General features: G+C 37.5%; 2 protein-coding genes across 6 annotated transcripts in view; one reads left to right on the plus strand and one right to left on the minus strand.

Annotated features, from left to right (window-relative positions):
• The window catches only part of LOC130672627 (uncharacterized), a 167,616-nt gene that overhangs the window by 115,840 nt on the left and 32,414 nt on the right, over positions 1-19,362 (minus strand). The gene's annotated exons all lie outside the window — the stretch shown is intronic.
• The window catches only part of LOC130672624 (ecdysone-induced protein 78C), a 119,125-nt gene that overhangs the window by 73,498 nt on the left and 26,265 nt on the right, over positions 1-19,362 (plus strand). For 4 of the 5 annotated variants that reach the window (XR_008990747.1, XM_057477266.1, XM_057477265.1 and 1 more), the window contains 2 exons: positions 1,304-1,445; positions 11,557-12,104. Coding sequence is in view for 4 of the 5 variants with exons in the window: in XM_057477266.1 (XP_057333249.1) it covers positions 1,304-1,445; positions 11,557-12,104 (690 nt within the window). In the remaining variant the exon portion in view is untranslated. The remainder of the gene's footprint in view (positions 1-1,303; positions 1,446-11,556; positions 12,105-19,362) is intronic. The other variant, XM_057477267.1, reaches the window with a different exon arrangement.

Below are 19,362 nucleotides of genomic sequence, written 5' to 3' on the forward strand. Positions count from 1 at the left end.
CTCGAATTTTAAACTGTTCTTCGTTGGTATCGAAGTCTTTTGTTCTCAAACGATCTACGCAGTAGATTTTTCTTCCGTTTGTTATCATCTCTTGGTGTATTCCTTTTAAGTGTCCAGCAAAAATCTTACATCATATTGATATTCCAATTTCCTTCATACCTAGTCTCCATTTCACTTATGTCTTGATGGAATCGTTCTCCCTGTTCTTCACTGTCGCCAAGATTTTCGGGACAGTAGTTGGCGTGAGAATCCATGAAGTGTAGTTTGAAGTTCATTAAGCAACCTAAATTTTTGGAATTTGTCACCAATTCTTCTACTAACGTCCTGTAGTTTTCGCTTTTTTTCGTTCCTAAAAAGTTTTGAGACACATTTTTGAAACTTATCCAAGCTGCTCTCTTCGTTTCGTTCATTTTTTCTATCAAATTTGCATCCTGAAATAGAGTTCGAATTTGGGGTTTATCAAAAATTCCTTCTTTTAATTTTGCATCACTTATCGCAGGAAACTTTTCTCTCGAGTACTGAAAACAATCACCATTTTCGTCCAAAGTTTTGACATACTGTTTTATGAGACCTAGCTTAATGTGAAGTGGTGGTAGCAGATATTTTAAAGGCGGAATCAATGGTGTTCGTATAACACTATGAATACCTAGATTGAATTTTGCTCTTGTTGGCCATTCTTTCTTTACATAGTGATTTGTCCTGTCTCTACTATCCCACAAACATAGATAGCAGGGATATTTAGTGATTCCCGATTGTTGACCTAGAAGAAGCGTTGCAATTTTCAGGTCTCCATAGATTCTCCATTGATTTTCGGAATACTTTATTTTATCCAATACTATTTGTAAGTTATCCTAGATCTCTTCAAGTTTAGTCAAATGAGCTATTGGATATCGGCGGTAATTCGTTCCCAATATGAAGCAATACAGATTTGAGACTTCTAGTTTATGAATCTATAAAGAGTATCTACTCATCGTCGTGATCGTGAAATGCATGAAAGTAATACTTCATCCAGGTACACAAAAATTTTTTCATCGCTGTGACTGCAGTTTTTCGCAATTTTTTGCCTTTCTTTTGGTTTTTTGCATTTTATTCAAATTTGGAGGGCGATCGGGCCAAACGGACTTCAAATTCGAATTCAGCGGGTCGAAATAGATGTTTGTAGGTGAGTCTGGTCAACAGTACAGAAACATTTTTTTTTGTGTGCCGGTGTAATTAGGGAATTAAATGCTCGCGTCATCTGACATGCAGGCTGGAACATAACAGCTGCATCAGTAACTTATATGAATTTATATTTTTGTTAAAGGGATTCTTCCGAAGGAGTATACAGAAACAAATCGAATATCGATGTCTAAGGGATGGCAAATGTTTAGTGATAAGATTAAACAGAAACCGTTGCCAATACTGCAGATTTAAAAAGTGCCTGGCAGTCGGGATGTCACGAGATTGTAAGTATTTTTTATAAATAAGTTTATTATTCGAATTCTTAAGTATTACAGCAAAGTCCCATTATAAACAATTTCGCTGTAAGCCTTTCCTTTGTTTTTGGCTTTATTTGAATAGCAAGTTTCTTACTGTTTCATTTGAATTCAACTTTAGTCGATTTTCTACTAATATTTTTATGTTTAAAAAGAATTATTGAATGTGTATTGTAAATTACTAATCAATTAAGAATAAAAATTTAACACTTTCAAAGTTAAATGGCATAATTTTTGTTAGGAATTATTCACTCATATAAATTATTTCAACAATGGAAATCGCATTATGTAATATTTAACAAGGAATACGTATAAATTTTCAATAAAACGTTTAATTTAATAGTTTTACAATCCTTTCCATAATCACGACCATAATTTATTATCTAAAAAACGTAATAAAAACAACATTTTCGAATTGTGTTATCCCGGATTAAAAAATATCATAGAATCCAATAAATTCTCTTGAATTCTCATAGAGGTCTTTAGCCAATCAATGAGTTCTATGAAAAACTACTAAAGTCAAGTATATGCTCTATTCATACAGCTATGAAAATTTATTGATTTTTTCAAGTAAGGATGATAAACAACCTTGTTTTTGACGAGCACTAATATTTTCATGAAAAAATAAAATTTCACACGGAAGTGATGTAGCTATAATCGGTGAAAATTTTGTCGTTACTACGGATGTAACAATGTTCAGCTTTTATGTCTTACTAAGCAACAAAAGAATTTAGATTCGTTTTACAATCGACAGCTGGTCACGTCAACTATGGTTGCAATCGAATAATCAATAATGTGACGGGACCGAAGCCCACCCCCGTTTTACGGAAGGCCGTTTCTTTGCTCTTTTAAGCAAACGCGCGCTCCGTAACACCCCTATCCTCCACAATAATAAAATATTTGCGAAATATGAGCATAAGCTCATATGAGCTTACCCCAAGATCAATGGTCAGTTCAAAGATCCTTCTGTGTGTGGGTGCCTTACCAACAACCACCACGAGTATATACCTCTCTTGTGCCAAACTCTACTGCCATCTCAGGAAATAAACAGACTCTGGTCAAAGTAGGCTTGGAAAAGCCCCCGTAGTGCCAATTTCCTGTATTGGTCGACATATTGCATATATTAGTGGTGAGACGCAACTTCACCTCAATACTCTAAAAAGAGGTTTCTTCTACTTATAATCACGAAGATTTTAGACATGTCATTGTCACAAACTTGCCCTCATCCATCAATAAGTGATAATCTCATTTTCGAGCTGTGTATACCCCTTGATTTTATAAAATAGATCAGAGGGGTGCGAAAATTCTCGTTGATGTTTGCACAAGCACCTGTTGGGTTCCTGCAATCACAGCTTCATAACTATACGTATAAGTTATAAGTGGTGCAGTTAGAGCTGCTAACGGTTGTATTAATAGCGAAACCCACGAAGAGCGCGGTACTTGCTGGCTTGGCGCCCAAAAAAGGACGTTTCACCTTTTTGCCATGGATGTAGGCTAAGGTGAGTTGCATGTCACTATGTATAATTTTGTCGTTGGCTTCTCGGATGATCAAGGTGGTAAAAGCTGCATCCCGTGGAAGAATCACTAGGTACTTGGAGGCTGGATCTAGTTTGGCATTCTCTAGACGACATCCGACTCGCAAAATATCTGATGTATCGAGGCGTTGTGTAAGCCGAAGAAGTGGATTATTTTTTGGGATCGACTTTCACATGCTTAAAGATCTTGGTTTTTTACGAAAAGTGCGTCTTTTGCGTGAGTGTCACCCATAGCGTACGGGGTTGCTCCAGTCAGCATTGTTGCTTTATCCAAGGTTTTTGAGTATCTAAGCTTAAACGGGATAATAAACTATTCTTCGAGCTGTCTTACAACTGAATCAACTGCACTGAGCAGCTCAAGGGACTTACTCAATTATTCATACTAAGGTGGTTTGGCCTCCTGAAGTAGTCAAACCTTAGACTGCATAGCTTCTACGATGCATCTCAAAAGGAAATGGCTGCGATGATCTAAGTCCACGTCACCAACTAGGTAGTTATCACATCAGCTCTCATATGGACCAAAACGAAAGTAGCTCCGCTCAAGAGGCTAACCATTCTCCGATTGGAGCTCTGTGGAACGGTCCTACTTATCAAGTTACTGAGTCATGTAATCTTCGCGCTGGATTGAAAGATGTCCTTGTCTACCGCTAGACTGACTCGTTGATCACTGAACGTGGATCAATAATCAACTTTAACGATGGAAGGATGGACTTCATCCGCAACCGAGTTTTTATACATCCAGGAGTTCCTCGGAAGTTCTTCATCATCATTAATGAAGGGGATATTCTACATTTTGGACGATAAACACAGTCGCTAGCAATGATGGTGACTATGTTTATCTGACGATGAAGATGTTCCCAATCTCATATGATGAAGTGGGTTGAGTGCCAACCGAGCGCGTCCCCGGGCTGCGGATAGGGGAGTAGTTTTCTTAGTCAATATCATCTTTGATGATTTTTCGCGTAGAGGATAGTGAAGATTGGCGGATTCTATAGCGGAAGAACTATGACCTAAAAACCAGTCAACTTTTCCGTAAAGACGTGCCGCGGACAAACTCCAGGAGAAGCCCAACTCCTGTAAAAAATGACAAAGTGGTGTGAGGAGAAGAGAAATTTCTATAATCACCTAGGGGTGGTGACCCGAATCAACACTACGATGATGAGTAAAGTGGAATTAAGCCTCTGAAAAAAGCCGCTTCCTGAGGACCGCCAGGCATGCGCACTTGGAGCTGATTCTGAGTGCCGTGATTTTCAAGCCATCAGCGGTGAGTCGTCGAACAGGCGAGCGCTCACCGGGATACCCGAACTACAGCCAATGGAGTAGTTGTTGCAAACTTGGCAACTGGTTCAATAACTACTACAAGTGAATACATAGAGAAAAGTGCGGCCGCACATTACCTTGCTGCCCGAGACGCAGCGATTGGTAATAAAGACGGTAATTATTCCCAGCTGCTGGACCTCTTTGAGCAGACGCTTGAAACGATTACGGAAAAGAGAACTATCCCCAAGGAGGTTCAAGTGGGCGTCAAGTACGCATTGAAATGTTTGTCTGCGATTCTATATCACCGCAAACTCTGGAAAGATGCGCAGCGCAAGCACGCAATGGCTGAAACCACAGAGCGATAAGATTTCATGAATAGCCTCATATACGACGCTCCAAGCCTGATGATGACCGCCATGTCTCTCATCAAAGCCAATTAGCTGGTAAACAAATGTCTGTCACACTGAATCATGACTTACCGAACGGTTAGGAAAAGCAGTTGCAAGACACTCCGGTTGCTAACAAACGCAAAAGAAGGCCCGCTTGCAATCCACCGCAAGGTCCTGAAGAGAATATCCGGGTAGTCTCAGATGGAGACTTCATTGTCGCCCCAGCAAAAGGAAAAAAAAGCCCGTATTTTGCCGCAACAGGACTCCGATCGTGCAGTGCCCACAAACCTGATGCGTTCTCTGGATGACCCCCCGCCGCACAGGAAGACAAAGAGGAAAAAGGTTACACTAAGCCGATTCTCTTAACGAAGGCAGTTCTTATCAAACCTGCTGAAAGTAGGGCCTACGCAGAGCCCCTGAAGGGAATTAAAGCATCAGTTAAACCCGAGAAATTTGGAGTGGATATCAGGTCGATACGCCAAACTAAGACTGGTGTCGTCCTCTTTGAGCTTAGTCGGAAATCGGATAGTTTCGGTGCGTTTAAGGAGGCAGTAAGAGCTGCAATAGGCTCAAGCGGCATGGTAAGCGGGGTCCCTATTTATATAATCAACACCACCATATATTATAAAAGCGAAATATGAGCATAAGCTCACATTAACTTACTCATTAGGCATGCATTGCATGTGGGTGTCTCACCAACAACCACCACGAGACCGACATCTTTTGGACCCAAACACTCCTCCCATCTCAGGAAATAGAGAGACTCTGGTCGAAGTGGGGCTTGGAATGGATCCCCCATGGTACCAGACTTCAGCTCTGGTCAACTGCTTGCGTCAGATTAGTGGTGGATGCAAGTTCTTCCCATCCCCTATGTAAAGGGCTTCCTCCACTGTTATCCATCGGGTTCCCAACAAGCAATTATCCGCTTGTTCATCCTCTTCTAGATTTTTTACTTTCCCCAAGCTATTAGCACTCTAACTATTCAAGCCAAGTCAAAGTTTAGAGCAGCTTCGGGGGTAAGCAGCTTGGAGGGTGGGGAACTTTATCACGCAAGGAAAATATTGCTGTACGCGACGTTTGCTGCCGTAAGAAGCTAGCAGCAAGACAAATGAAGAAAAAGTCGACAAGAACAAGCCGCCGTTGGAGATAATATACTCCGAGTTTAGCGAGCCCATGAGGCTATATTCAAATGGAGGAGTAAGATACATGGTGAAGTTCACCGATGACCACAGTACGTGGTGTGAGGTTTACTTCTTGAGAAAAAAAAGTGAGGTACTCAATAAACTTGAAGAATATAAAAATATAGATGAAACCATTACTTACAGGAAATTTAAATTTTCGCAGTTAGATAATGGTTGTGAATACTGCAATGAAGAGTTCGACGATCAAAGAGAAAGAACAGGACGCTACTAAACACGGCAAGGTACATTTTTATTGAGACAAGATTACCATAATCGTACTGGTCAAAAGCAGTGGCCACCGCCAATTATTGGAGATATCGCTATTCAAGTAGATGTATTGTAACGGGGTAAAATTCATTTAACATCAGGGAAAATAGTGATTTCCTGCGGCTGGTCAGTTACCCGAGCCATAACCCCTAATGAGTACCCGTTTAAGTTTTTCGACTTGTCGCCGGGTGCGCTAATTGAAGACGCTCGGACTTCTGTCCCAAAATTAATCAAGTGGAAAGGCCATTTTCCGATAATTACCGAAAATGAGCCAAAAATATATAACTAGAGGACAGTGGCAAAATTGAGGAGAGTCGGTCAAGCCGACAACCCAAACGGACGTTCATCTACCGTAAGCCTTATCCAGGAGGCCGGAAACCAAGGAAAGACCAAGGCCATCCAGAGAGACGCCAAGGGTAGCATCCATTGAATAAGTGAAAAATTTAGTGTTAACATCGTAATGCTGTGCGTAGATCAATTCCGGCAGGAATTCCAGCAGGAAAGCCATAATCAAGTAATTAATTAACATCTGGTATAAAATCATCAAAAGTGTTAACAACCTTGCGTCTCCAGTAAATTAATTCTCGGCAGAAAAGCCAGAATTGATTGCAAAGAAATAAATTAATAATTAACCACGTATTTGGTCACATAAATTCTACACGGGAAAGCCAGAATTAATTATTAATTTAATTTAGAATAATAAGGACTTAGCAATTAAGAATAAATTATAAGAAAACCTTTATTAAAATAATTTGTCAAGTAAAAACTATGGGAAATTGAGTTTGGATAATAAGTGCGTGGATCAATGATGAAGAACAGAACGTGAGTCCAATGTCTAAGTAATCGAGTTCAAAGTACGACCATCGACTTTATCGATTTTTATTAATACAATAATAAACTCAGAAGTAAATTTTGATAAAGTTAAACGTGTTTATAAATTAACATTTCGTAAAATCAAGTGTAGAAAATTTATAAGTAAATTTAGTGAAATGAATTAAAATAAATAACGTGTGTGTGTATTTGAATACAGTCCTGGGGACTTAGTAATTTATATAGGTGTGAGAGCTTAGTCCTGTGGATAATGAATTAATTAATCAACGTGTGTGTGTGTGTGTGTGTGCGCGATATAAAATAATTCGAGGGGCCAAATTTTAATAAGGATCCAGGGGATCTGGCAAGTTGCCATTTTATTTTAAATAAAGATCTAGGGGATCAAGCCAGTGGTCATTATAAATAAAGTCCAGGGGACTAATATGTTTTAAAGTAATAGATCGAGGATCAGGCCAGTGGCCAAAATTTATTTATAAAAGTCCAGGGGACTCCGTAGTTCGTCAAAACAAAAGTCCGGTGGACAGTTTTGTATAGATAATTTATAAGTGAAATAAAAGCCTGGTGGATGAATGTGTCAATTGATAAATAAAAATTGGTAAATATATTAAATAAAATTTGTGTGTAGTAAATTTAATCCCTCAATCTTTCCTCACTCTTATAATTTCAACGACCCTGATTTTCAAAAATAACATCTCTGGTTCTGGAAGGCTGAGTCTTATCTTCCAGTGGCGCCCTTATTAAGACCAATTAATAAAGGGGCCAAACTTAGCATGGTTGAGATATACCCTGTTATAGTATTTCCAAGCAGTTTTAAACTTCCCGAGCTGCTCAAAATTTTGATTTGGCTTCAATAATCAGAGCGCCTACAGGCTCGCAAAGTAGGAAATTTTATCGAGTACTAGAGCTGATCAAATTTCGGAAATAATTGATTTGATAGTTTCAAAAATATTTACGAATAAGCGATTTTTAAAATTTCTTTCGCCGACGATATCTCTTGAACGAATTAGCCGATTAAGATAGTTGAGGCAGCAATAGACGTGTTTTATTGGGCTCTAGAGCTGATTGGATTTTGTAATCGATTGATCAGGTTGTTATCAATTGTATAAAAAAAATTAATATTTACAGTAAATTTACTCACTTTAGGAATAAAACTTGGACTCTCGTCCGTCAATCATCGTGGCTGATGCGGGCAGATGCGGGCACATAAACAGACATATTGAGCCCATGTCTGGTTATGTGTAACAATTATAAAATCACAATTATCTTTACGAAATTGAAAAAAAACTATAAAAATTTAAGCAAATCATTATTTTCAATGTTATCATAATGAACCTTAAATGCAAAGTTGTAAGATTGAATTTTATAATTTTTCTTTGTATTTTTAATTTTTACTGCATGAAAAATCCAGAGTCAGGAGACAGCAATCAGCCGACGAACCTCTAAGTCAATGGACCTAAGTCCGCTACAATATATATATATAGTGTAACAGGATTTCGACCACCGGGGATCTACCGTAGTGATGCCCGAATACACTACTATTGGCAGCCTTGATCAAATTATTAGTTGGGCGCCAGGTGATTTAATAACCACCAATAAACAATTTTCCTATAATACGACTCAGGGTGGGGGGTCGGAGAAAGGTCAGGCAATTACGATTACGATTAAATAATTGTTTAGATTTAAAAAAAAATAAAATTAGCGTATATTCAACACAAAGTACCAAATTGATCGATACAACAAATAAACATCATCAGTTACTAAGCAAAACAAAACAAAAGTCGGTGGAACTTGGCTTAAGACTCGATATATACAAAAATAACCAACTCAAAAAACTTAATTAATTATGTGGTTCATGCCTCATCCAGCGTACAAATTGAAACAACAGATCGGTCATTCGCTACTCTCGGCAGCTATTACAATAATAATCGAAAATTTACTATCGTACTTGATCTAATTTGCACAGCCAGTTGCATCAACTTGATACGAAAATTCGGTTGATAAAATAAAATAAACTATTCTTTTATTTCCTCGACACACACATACAACTGCACGTCTTAACGAAATACTTGACGGATGACATCAGAGTATTTTACATGGCGAAGACCCAACTGTCGTTATGGACAAGGTACAGATATCCGCAATTTTTCAAAATTTTCGAATAAAATAAAATAATATAATATAATTTTATTTCAACCACTCGTTCAAATCGTTACCATTCATTTATCATACGTAATTTATTAGATAATGTTCGTTATTCCAAATCAAACGCACAACAACACACTTCGCTTGTTTATAAAAAAAAAACACGATTTTGCGCGAGTATCACTACGTCACTTGATCACGTCACGCCGATGTTTCGGCTAATTCTATTGTTCAATAAAACGAACTCGGCTTATTATTTCACCATTAATTATCATTCGCGAATCCATTATTCTTTTCCTAAATTAAAATTGTTCAAAATATCAGAACGTGACCGTTATGTTCAACGTCTCAACCGGATCTCCCTCAACCCATGCGTTGATTAATAATTCGATTCTACGATAATTAAAAAATGCAAAGAATAAAATATTTCCTTTTTTAGTTGCTTACAGATTTTTTAAGAATGACTGGATCAAACACGTTTAAAATCTAAATTACTCTAGAGCACAGTAAAACGCGTCGATTGACGCAGGAAAGTTTTAATAGGTTAATTTGTTCGAGAAATATCGCGGAAGATAGAAATGGTAAAAAACGATTGTTTTCAAATATCTTTGACATAAAACTGAATTGATCAATTGCAAATCCTAATAAGCTCTAGAACTCAATAAAGTGCCTTGATTGCTGCGATAATTGCCTCAATCACTTGATTCGTTCGAAAAATATCGTGGAAGAAATAAATTTCAAAAATTAAAGGTGTTTGTGTTTTCTGTAAATAATTTGTTATGTAATTTACTACATGTTTTAAAAATTATATTCGCCTTTACACTTTCCCTTACGGTTTTAGCGCCACGGTGTCCACACGGTGGAAATACCGTGGAACCACCTCGAAACGACGGAGGGAACGTGGTTGCTATGTAATGGAACCACGGTATTCCTAGTGCCAATATATTCCGACCTCGTTTCCACTGCTTTCTTAGAGTTTTTCCACGGTTGTTTAACAGTTTCGACCATGAGGTTACAGTATTCTCACGGTAGCTCCACGGTGATTTTCAGCGACCTCCACGGTGAGTTTACAATAGTTTCTCGATGGCTCGACAGGTTTTTAACCGTGATTTTACAGTATTTCACAGTTCACAGTATGTGAACTCACGTTCGAAAGATGCTTAAGCCACCATAAAAACGTTAGTAAAACACAGTGGAGACACGGTCTGAACATAGTTGCGTGACTGCACAGAAACCACTATGGTTCGACCGGGAAACAACCGTTAAACCTCTATCGCTGTACTGTTGGAACACTGAAGGCGTGTTTCCACAGTAAAACCACCGTGGTTCGACCGTGTTTCCAACGTGGTGCTGAAACCGTTAGGGTTCTTTTGATTACTACACAATTTATCGTAATCAGTTCGTAGACTAAGGCAAGACATATTTTTTTTTCGCGCAAAGAAATAAATACATGATAATGTTTTTGAACTCTTTGAGCCCGAAAACAGCAGGATATTTCAGGGCTGGCCCGCAGAGTCAGCAAATTTCAGATTCTTTTTTAAATGCTTGCAACTTTCCGAAAGATGGACCAAATCAGATGTTGTTTTTTGAGCTATACTTCTTTCAGCGCGTTATGGAGAAATAATAAGAGTAAATACTTATGATTCGTGCGTACAGGGTGACACGAAAACTCACATGTTGAAGTTGCTCACTAACCATTTCCTTGAAAAAATCCTAGCAATAGGGGTAGCCCTTTTTTTATCCCGCAAGTTAGCGTGTGAATCGCACTCCATTTCTTACCTGTTTTAAAATACTCAACACTTGTTTTATTTTAATACAAATACAAATTAAATTTGTGCTTATTAGTAATAATATAGTGATTGATATTGAACATAAGAGAGTAGTATTTGAATCATTTGCGAGTTGTGAACATTCGAGGTAAAAAGTTTGTTTATAAACTTTTTTTAGTGTTCCCTCGCAGATTTGAATCACGGTGGAAACACCGTGAAAGTGTAAACACCGTGGATCCACTGTGGTTACACGGTGGGTTTGTTCCATTTCACCACCGGGTATACACAGTGTATCCACTGTGATTACGCGGTGTATCCACCGTGATTTCACGGTGGCTTGACCACTGTGTATACACGGTGTTTCCACTGTGATTACGCGGTGTACCCACCGTGATTCCACGGTGGCTTTGTGCGATTTCACCACCGTGGTTCCACGGTGTATCCACCGCGTAATCACGGTGGATACACCGCGTAATCACAGTGGTACAATGGAACAAACCCACCGTGTTTCCACCGTGATTCAAATCTGCGAGGGTTCTAAAATAATTAAGGTTACCGTCTGAATGTCTTATCTATTAATATTATAAATCATAATATTATTCAATAAATAATTTAAAAAATTAATTAAAAAAAATTTTAGCATCTAATCTATATATATACTGATCACTAATTAAAGTTTTTCTCACTTATCGTCATTTTTTTTACAGCTGTTCGGTATGGTCGGGTACCAAAACGTTCAAGAGAACGTGGGTCTGATGATTCGATTTCAACGACAACAGTTTCAAATCAACAGCTTAATGCCGGCATTAACAATAATAACAATAACAGTACTACAAACGCAAATAACAGTAGCGTTAACAACAACAATAATATAAATAATATAAGTAATAATAATAATAATAATAATAATAATAACAATAACAACAGTAATAATAATAATAATAACAACAGTAATAGTAGTAATAATAATAATAATAATAACAATAATAATGATAATAATAGTAGTAGTAGTAGTAGTAATAATAACAATATCGTAAACAATAACAATAATTGTAACGGTATTAACAATAGCAGTCAAAATATAATTGTACGAATACCAACGGCTGCCGTAGTTGAAGCCGATCAATCAGATGCTGATAATAAACGACTAGCTGTTTATGATGTTATTCTTCAAGTATCACAAGCTCATCATGCTCACTGTGGTTTTACTGAAGAATTCACAAAAAGCCTTGTACGAAAACCTATGATTATACCGGTACGTTAATGATTACTTATTTAATTACTTTAGAATTATTAAGAATCGAAAGTTTAAATTTGAAATGTAATCTATTTTCGCCCATCAGCTTCAATTTTCACGCTGTAATACAAGTTATCATTCAAATTTGTGGCCTCCTTTCTACATCTCTTTAAGGCTAGGACCCTATTAACAAATTCTTGAATTTTAGATTTCTAGTTATGTTTTGAATATTTACGGGACTCGAATGATGAAAATCTTCTGAGGAAGTTTCTCTCATGCATTTTCCGGAAGCTAAAATAATCACTGTAATGATAGTCAATTAATGAATTTATAGAAATCTAATATCCTAGATTCTGTGAGGTACGGCCCAGCCTTAACACCATACTCAAAAAACAGTATTTAAAGTCGCGGAATATTTTTTGCTCCGACAGCAATATTAGTATTACAATATCATAAATACCAAAACTTGCTTTACCGAAGAAAATGCATATTCACTAAACCATAACTGGATTTCACTACGCTGAGCATTCCAAAATAAAACCACAATGTCCCTAATGTCGCCTTATTTACATAGGTTCATTTATATAAGGTGAACATGTTATGTAACTGATGGGATAAAAAAAAATTTGATACTAAATGGAACACACAATCAGCATTGCACTCTGTATGTGGTAAAAATAATAAAATGCAAATGGGAATGCTTTAATTGAATAATATGACGATGCAAGCTAGGGTGATACAATCTCACATTCAAGTTAGGCATAAGGGAGCGTCCTTATATAAGGCAGCAAGGTACGCGGCAAAATCCCTCGGTCTCGGAAGAGTAAACTCTCTTATTGAACTCCCTAAGGAGGAATTTAAGACGGTCGTCAGGAATGCTGAGCAGCAAAACTGCTCAGCATACACATGGACAAGTCCATGCACAGCGTGTTCTTTAAACACGTGCGTGATCATGGCTTGTCTACCCAGCTGAAGTTTTCCTTCCTTAAGTCAGCTGGCCTGATGTCCGAGACTGAAGGATATATTTTTCCCTGCCAAGATGGTGTAATTAACACCCTCGAATACCGTGCTAAAGTACTCCTGATGCAGCTAGCCGACACTTTGTGTAGGGTGTGTAAGCAACATCCAGAGACGCTTATGCATCTCTTGTCAGCATGTCCTGTGCTGGCAAGTAGTGCATACGTTAAGCGTCACAATGCTGCTCTGCGAGTACTTTATTACAACCTTCGACATACGCACGGTATCGATAAAACACCAGTGCTGCCTTATCTGCCAGGAGATATTCCGCAAATTGTTGAGAATGACCGTTGCCGTATTTATTGGAACGAGACATTCGCAACAACGCGGAAAATCGACCATAATAAACCTGATATTGTGCTCTTCGATAAAACCGCTCGTGACATTCATGTCATCGAGTTCTCAGCACCTGCTGAATATGATATCACGGTAAAAGAAGAGCACAAACGCGAGATATATCAGGATCTCCTGTTTGAAATTGGCAAACTTTACCCAGACTACCGTGTCAAACTTGTCGTCCTCATTGTTGGCGTCCTAGGAGGGATGCAACAGTCTTTTGTGTCTGCACTGGCGAGCATACCAACTTGTTCAGCGCAAATTGAGTTTCTAGCATCGCGGATGCAGAAAGCTGTTATCCTCGGATCCCTCCGTCTACTTAGGCAACGAAACTTAGCCTGCTGTGCATGCTGATCACCCCCAAGCCGCCCAACTTTAATTTGGCTTGAATAATTAGTGTGCTACATGGCTTGGGGAAATTAGAAAATCTTACAGGGGGCGAGAGAAACAAGCGGATAATTGCTTGTGGGAACCTGAAAGAGACAAGTGGAGTGGCCCTTTACATAGGGTATGGGGAGAACTTGCGTCCCACCACTAATCTATGCAAGCAGCTGACCAGAGCTGAAATCTGGTACCATGGGGGATCCATTCCAAGCCCCACTTCGACCAGAGTCTCTCTATTTCCTGAGATGGGAGGAGTGTTTGGGTCCAAAAGAGGTCGGTCTCGTGGTGGTTGTTGGTGAGACACCTACATGCAATGCATGCCTAATGGGTAAGTTAATGTGAGCTTATGCTCATATTTCGCTTTTATAATATATGGTGGTGTTGATTATAAAAATAGGGACCACACGCAACGCAAGTATGCCCAAAAGGGCGAGGTATCGGCTTCCGTGGAGGAGGTGGACTTAGGGCCCGTTACATTAATTAATTGTGCATGCTGATCATCTTGTTGATGAAGCATCACAGCAGTAACGATTTGGTGCTCAGGTGAGGCCCTCGGTAGAGTCGGACTACCGGGGATAACCCCCTGAGCATTTAACAAAAAGGAAATAATAATAATAATAATTATTATGATTATTATTATTATTATCATTATTATTATTATTATTGTTACTATTATTGTTATTATCATAAGTATAATAATTATAATTATAATTATAATAATAATAATGGTAATGAAAATTGTAAAAACAGTATCTAGATGGAGTTAAATACAGCGTCGCCTTCGCTTTTTTTGGGGAGATGTAGAAGTACTCGGTTCTTCTGTATGTGGAACGGAATGGGCCACCTCTTTATCTACGTCATATGGAAGGTTTTCGGTTTTTTGTCTTTCTTTTTCTTCTTGATCTCTGGATTCTTTAATTTCTTCCTTTTCTTCTACTCGTTTCTTCCAGTTCGTCGTTTTCGTCAGAGTTAGTGTCTAAGTTAGACCCGTAGATTGCCTGGATGATTTTCCGATATGCTGGACGACTCGTATTTTGCTGATCAACAATTATTCCGTATACGTCATTCCCACTTTTCTACAACTACAATTTTTGCTGCAGCCAGATGATGTGCAACGGCAGTGAACTAGTTTTAATAATTCCGATGGCGCCAACGGTTTTGTTGGCGCCATCGGGCAGAAACAGAGTCTCTGTCATTTCCCATGGTCAATCTTCAGCTTTTAAAGGATTATTAAGCCATGTCAGCACTTGATAATAAGTTCTCAATGAATGTTAATGTGTTGCTGATGTGATACGGGGTAATGTTGTCAAATTTACAGTTTTTGTATTGGTGACACTAACCGACAACCGGTCAATTCTACATTGATTTATAAAATTGAGACCAGATCCAAATAATTTTAACATTATTCGTTCTCCAGCTTCTTTAATATCTTCAACTGTTGATTGATGCTCATAGAATTTTCGAACTTCTCGTCTTACAGTTGATTCTTTTTGAAATAATTTTAACAAGCTTCGTTTTCCTTTATTGAAGATTGAGCTAACTGTATCGCAATCAGTGAGAGCATGAGCAAACAGTAATATATTCTTCAATTTGTTATTTTTTTCAGCTTCATAAATAACATCAGGTTTGCTTAGAATATTTGGCTTACACATTGCAATGTTTGTCATTTGGCGTTAAATCGATTATTAAGGTTGCTAAATTGACGTCAGTGCCTACAACAATGACTTTAGTTTGAGATTGTTTAGCTACATTTAATGCTGTATGAAATATTCATGTATCTTCATCTTCTATAGCTTGACTTATCTTCAGATCTGCTTCTTTTTTTAAGTAAGTTATCAAAGACATAACAAATCTAGTCTTGTTTTTTTTTGTTGGATAAGTAAAACTCCTTGTTTCTTGGAATTATCATGGTCTCGGTAAATTTGAGTTCTTGAGAAGTTTTGTTACGTACTCGTAGCATTTATGCGATTTAACACCAAAATATTCTGTATTGTATCCATCAAAAACTATTGTGGCATTACTTGAATAATATTTATAGATAAAAGATGAATAATCTAAAAAAATTTGTTGAAACGTGACATTTTTACGCCATCCCATGTTGTTTAAAAGAAATCCTCCATCAATAATGACCTCATAATCAGAAGGATCCGGTTGAACAAAGGTTGTAGACTGTAATGTTTTGTATAACTCGGATTTATTGCTTTCTCTTATCACCCCTTCATCATTAAATAAACTCATAGGGAATAGAGCTAGCTCATGAAGTGAAGCAGTTCTTACAATATCTTTGTTGTCAATCATAGCCGCTGAAATAAAAGTGAAGTATTAACAGTAATCGGCTCGTTATCGATGACACAAACTGGTTTCGTGCTCGCCAGAGTTTTCACGCAGTACTTCTTGCTAAACTTATATAAGTCTGCATCCACTCCAACCATTGTGGACATACTTTTCAAGCCTTTTTCTACTGCTTTATGACAATCTACTGTCGAATCGCCAACTAACCCAGTGGAACGAGACATGAGTTTGCCAGGTCTTTCATCAAAAATTCCATGTTCCTGAAGCCAATTTTTGAAAGATTTAACATCTTCTTCATTCTTTTTTTGACGAGCTGATGTGAGATCTGTATGTTGGTTGGAAGAAGCATATTTGGAATTGGCGAAATATTCTAGTTGGTCCATTATACCGTGAGCGTTCGGCATGCCTTGAATGAACCGTGCTAAAACGCTGTCTGTTACTGAGCGTCCATGAGTTGCTGGTTGGCCACTAGTTTTTAGAACGCGCATTAATGTTTGTTCATTTGTTATGTCCGACCAAATTCCAGACCACGCTTTGTCCGTACGTCTTACGGTAAAAAGACCATTTTCGGTGAACGTTATAAACTCAGAGAGATCCATTATATCTCGAAGATTGACCATATCTTGGAGGTAAATTTGAGCTCCTTTACAATAATTAGAATGTCCTGCTGCATGAAATATCGGTAGCATTTGTTGAACACAGGATAAATGTAAGTTCCAGTTGTCCAAATGTTCAGCTTCGATAAATTGCAAGGCTACAGTAATACAGTTGAAATACTTTACCACAACTCAGCAGTTGGACCTGTACGTTGTAATCTGCGAACTGCACTAACCAGAAGATTCAACAGTGCCATAGCATCTTCAGAACCATAAACACCATCTATCGGTGGTGGATAGTTCTTCAAGTCAGCAAATAAATTTCAAATAGTACGTTTTTTATCATCTATTTCACTTGTTATACTCATTAATAGAGGTGAAGCTTGTAATGATTCACATTTTTTTATGTGTTCAATGTATTCGTGGCTGTTTAGATTTTCGGGACTCTCAGCAATTTATCGTCCAACAGAATTTACTGCCAGCATGTGAGTACGAATTGCTCTGGAATATGCTGTACATGATAACATTTTATCAATTGAATTTTAATCAAATGCAGTGCAAAACAATTCAAAAATACCGGAACCCTCCATTATTGTTCCTATAGCTTTTAAATATGACATAAGCAAGTGGAATCCTCCTCGACGACAAATTACATTTTGTAAATTCTCATCTTTTGTGTTACAGAGTATCTGTTTAGCTTTGATATAAAGAGGATAATCAAAAGTAACAAAGCAAATTTGACGTTCAGTAACCTTACAATGTTGTGTCGCAAAATGCAAAGCAGTGTAAATTGTTCTAAGATCTGGTGGGTTTTCATCTATAAACGGCAAACAATAAATCCTAGAAACTTGATAAAATGGTACTTTGGCAATTCTGTCAAATAAAACACCAATACTTGGCAATTTCCTCACTTTCATGTATGACGCCCAAATATGTGCTGAATAAACAGTCGTGATTCCTGGAACAATATCTCCAAATTTAAAACCTGATATGTCTACGAATTTCGCAGGCTTCAGAGATGTTTCTTGGTCGGGAAAATCTTTCAACTCAACAGCACCTACGGAATCAACTTCAGATGTCTTAGGTAATCTGCTTAACTTAGGTATCTCACCAGCAGTACATATAGCTTCTTTTGGAGCAACGCCGCAAATACTTCCCATAATGTGCATGGTATTTTTTCCGTCGATTGTATATGGATTATAATCTGCGTTGTCGAAGACATACTGAGTGAAGCATTACTTTTTAATTGTTGTCACTTCAGCTTTTATCGTAGATAATTCATGTATTGATACGTTATGGTAAGAAGCACATACTCCTAGTGTTGCCAATAAATCGACTATTAGTTCGAAACCTGATTTGTGGTTTATATATAATCTGGTTGCTAACTTTAGGGTTGAAACAAATGACTTAGGACAGATTGCCGAAATAATGGAATGGGCTATATAATCTTCCTTCACTCCAAGACTTGTAAAATTTGCATTCTCATCCTCGTCGGTTCTGTCGTCATTACTCTCTTGTACTTCAGGATCTTCTGTGGCATTCGTTGATTCTTTCTTTTGATTTAATTTTGTTTTCTTCTCGTGAGCATCATACATCATCAGCTCTTCCAAAAACGTATCTAAATTTTTTCGAATACCTCCCTGAGCAGTGTCGAGAAAGCTAGCCGACGATGGAAATGTTTTGAATTTGAACTGTGTACTTTTAATCTGCTTTCTTATTAGTTCAACCGCAGTTCGAATTATACGAATGGGTTCATCTTCTTTACGCCGCTCATAGTGCATATACCCCAAATCATCGAGAGGTAAATCACCTGTTCCACAATACGTTACAATATTTTTAAGACACACCCCTGTAATCGTGATATCATGGCCGAAATATTTCCGTAAATTACCGATCAAAGTTGATAGTTTTGGCTTATATTCTATAACTTTTATCAATTCCGATAGTGTTGATTGGCATTCTAAATTATTTTCGATGAAACGGAAAACAGACTTCAATGAACTTTCAAGTAGTGAATCCTCTTTATCGCTTGGATTAGTTGAAATTTTTAAAAAATAATTGAGGCACGTGCGATGATAACGCGCTTCTGCACCGTTTGTCATCACCCTGCTGAAAAAATCCGATAGATTCTTATAGCTGTATGTTCAAAGCCCTATACTTAACTATGGCACTTCTGATAGAACTCATTCATTCTTATAAAATCTCTATAGAAATGTATGAAAATCTATTGAATCCTATGAGATTTTCTAAACAGGGTGAGTACAAGTACGCTTTAGAAGGACGGTCTTAGGAATTGTTTTGTACTTGAGTGTTGATATTGTTCTATCAGGATATAGTATAGAGTTTGTTATCAGGTTATAAAAAGAATTTTTAGCCAAACGTCCGTTGCTGCACCACCGAAGGAGTTAATTAAGCAATTATTATAATTGTTATTATTTTCATAATGATAAATTCATATGCTGAATTCACACTTATTTAAAAATAACGAGAAACCTGCAGTCACTATTATGATTTAAATACAAAAATTGTCTTGGGGCGAGAAAAAATTTTTTTTATCAAAAAATAATTCGTTGCACAAAGTAATTTTTCTAGTTCTAAATAAATTTTTGTTTTCAATTCATAATGCAAAAAATTTCTTGGGGTAAGTAAAA

The sequence above is a fragment of the Microplitis mediator genome, chromosome 8 (assembly GCF_029852145.1).
Source record: "Microplitis mediator isolate UGA2020A chromosome 8, iyMicMedi2.1, whole genome shotgun sequence".
NCBI lineage: Eukaryota > Metazoa > Arthropoda > Insecta > Hymenoptera > Braconidae > Microplitis > Microplitis mediator.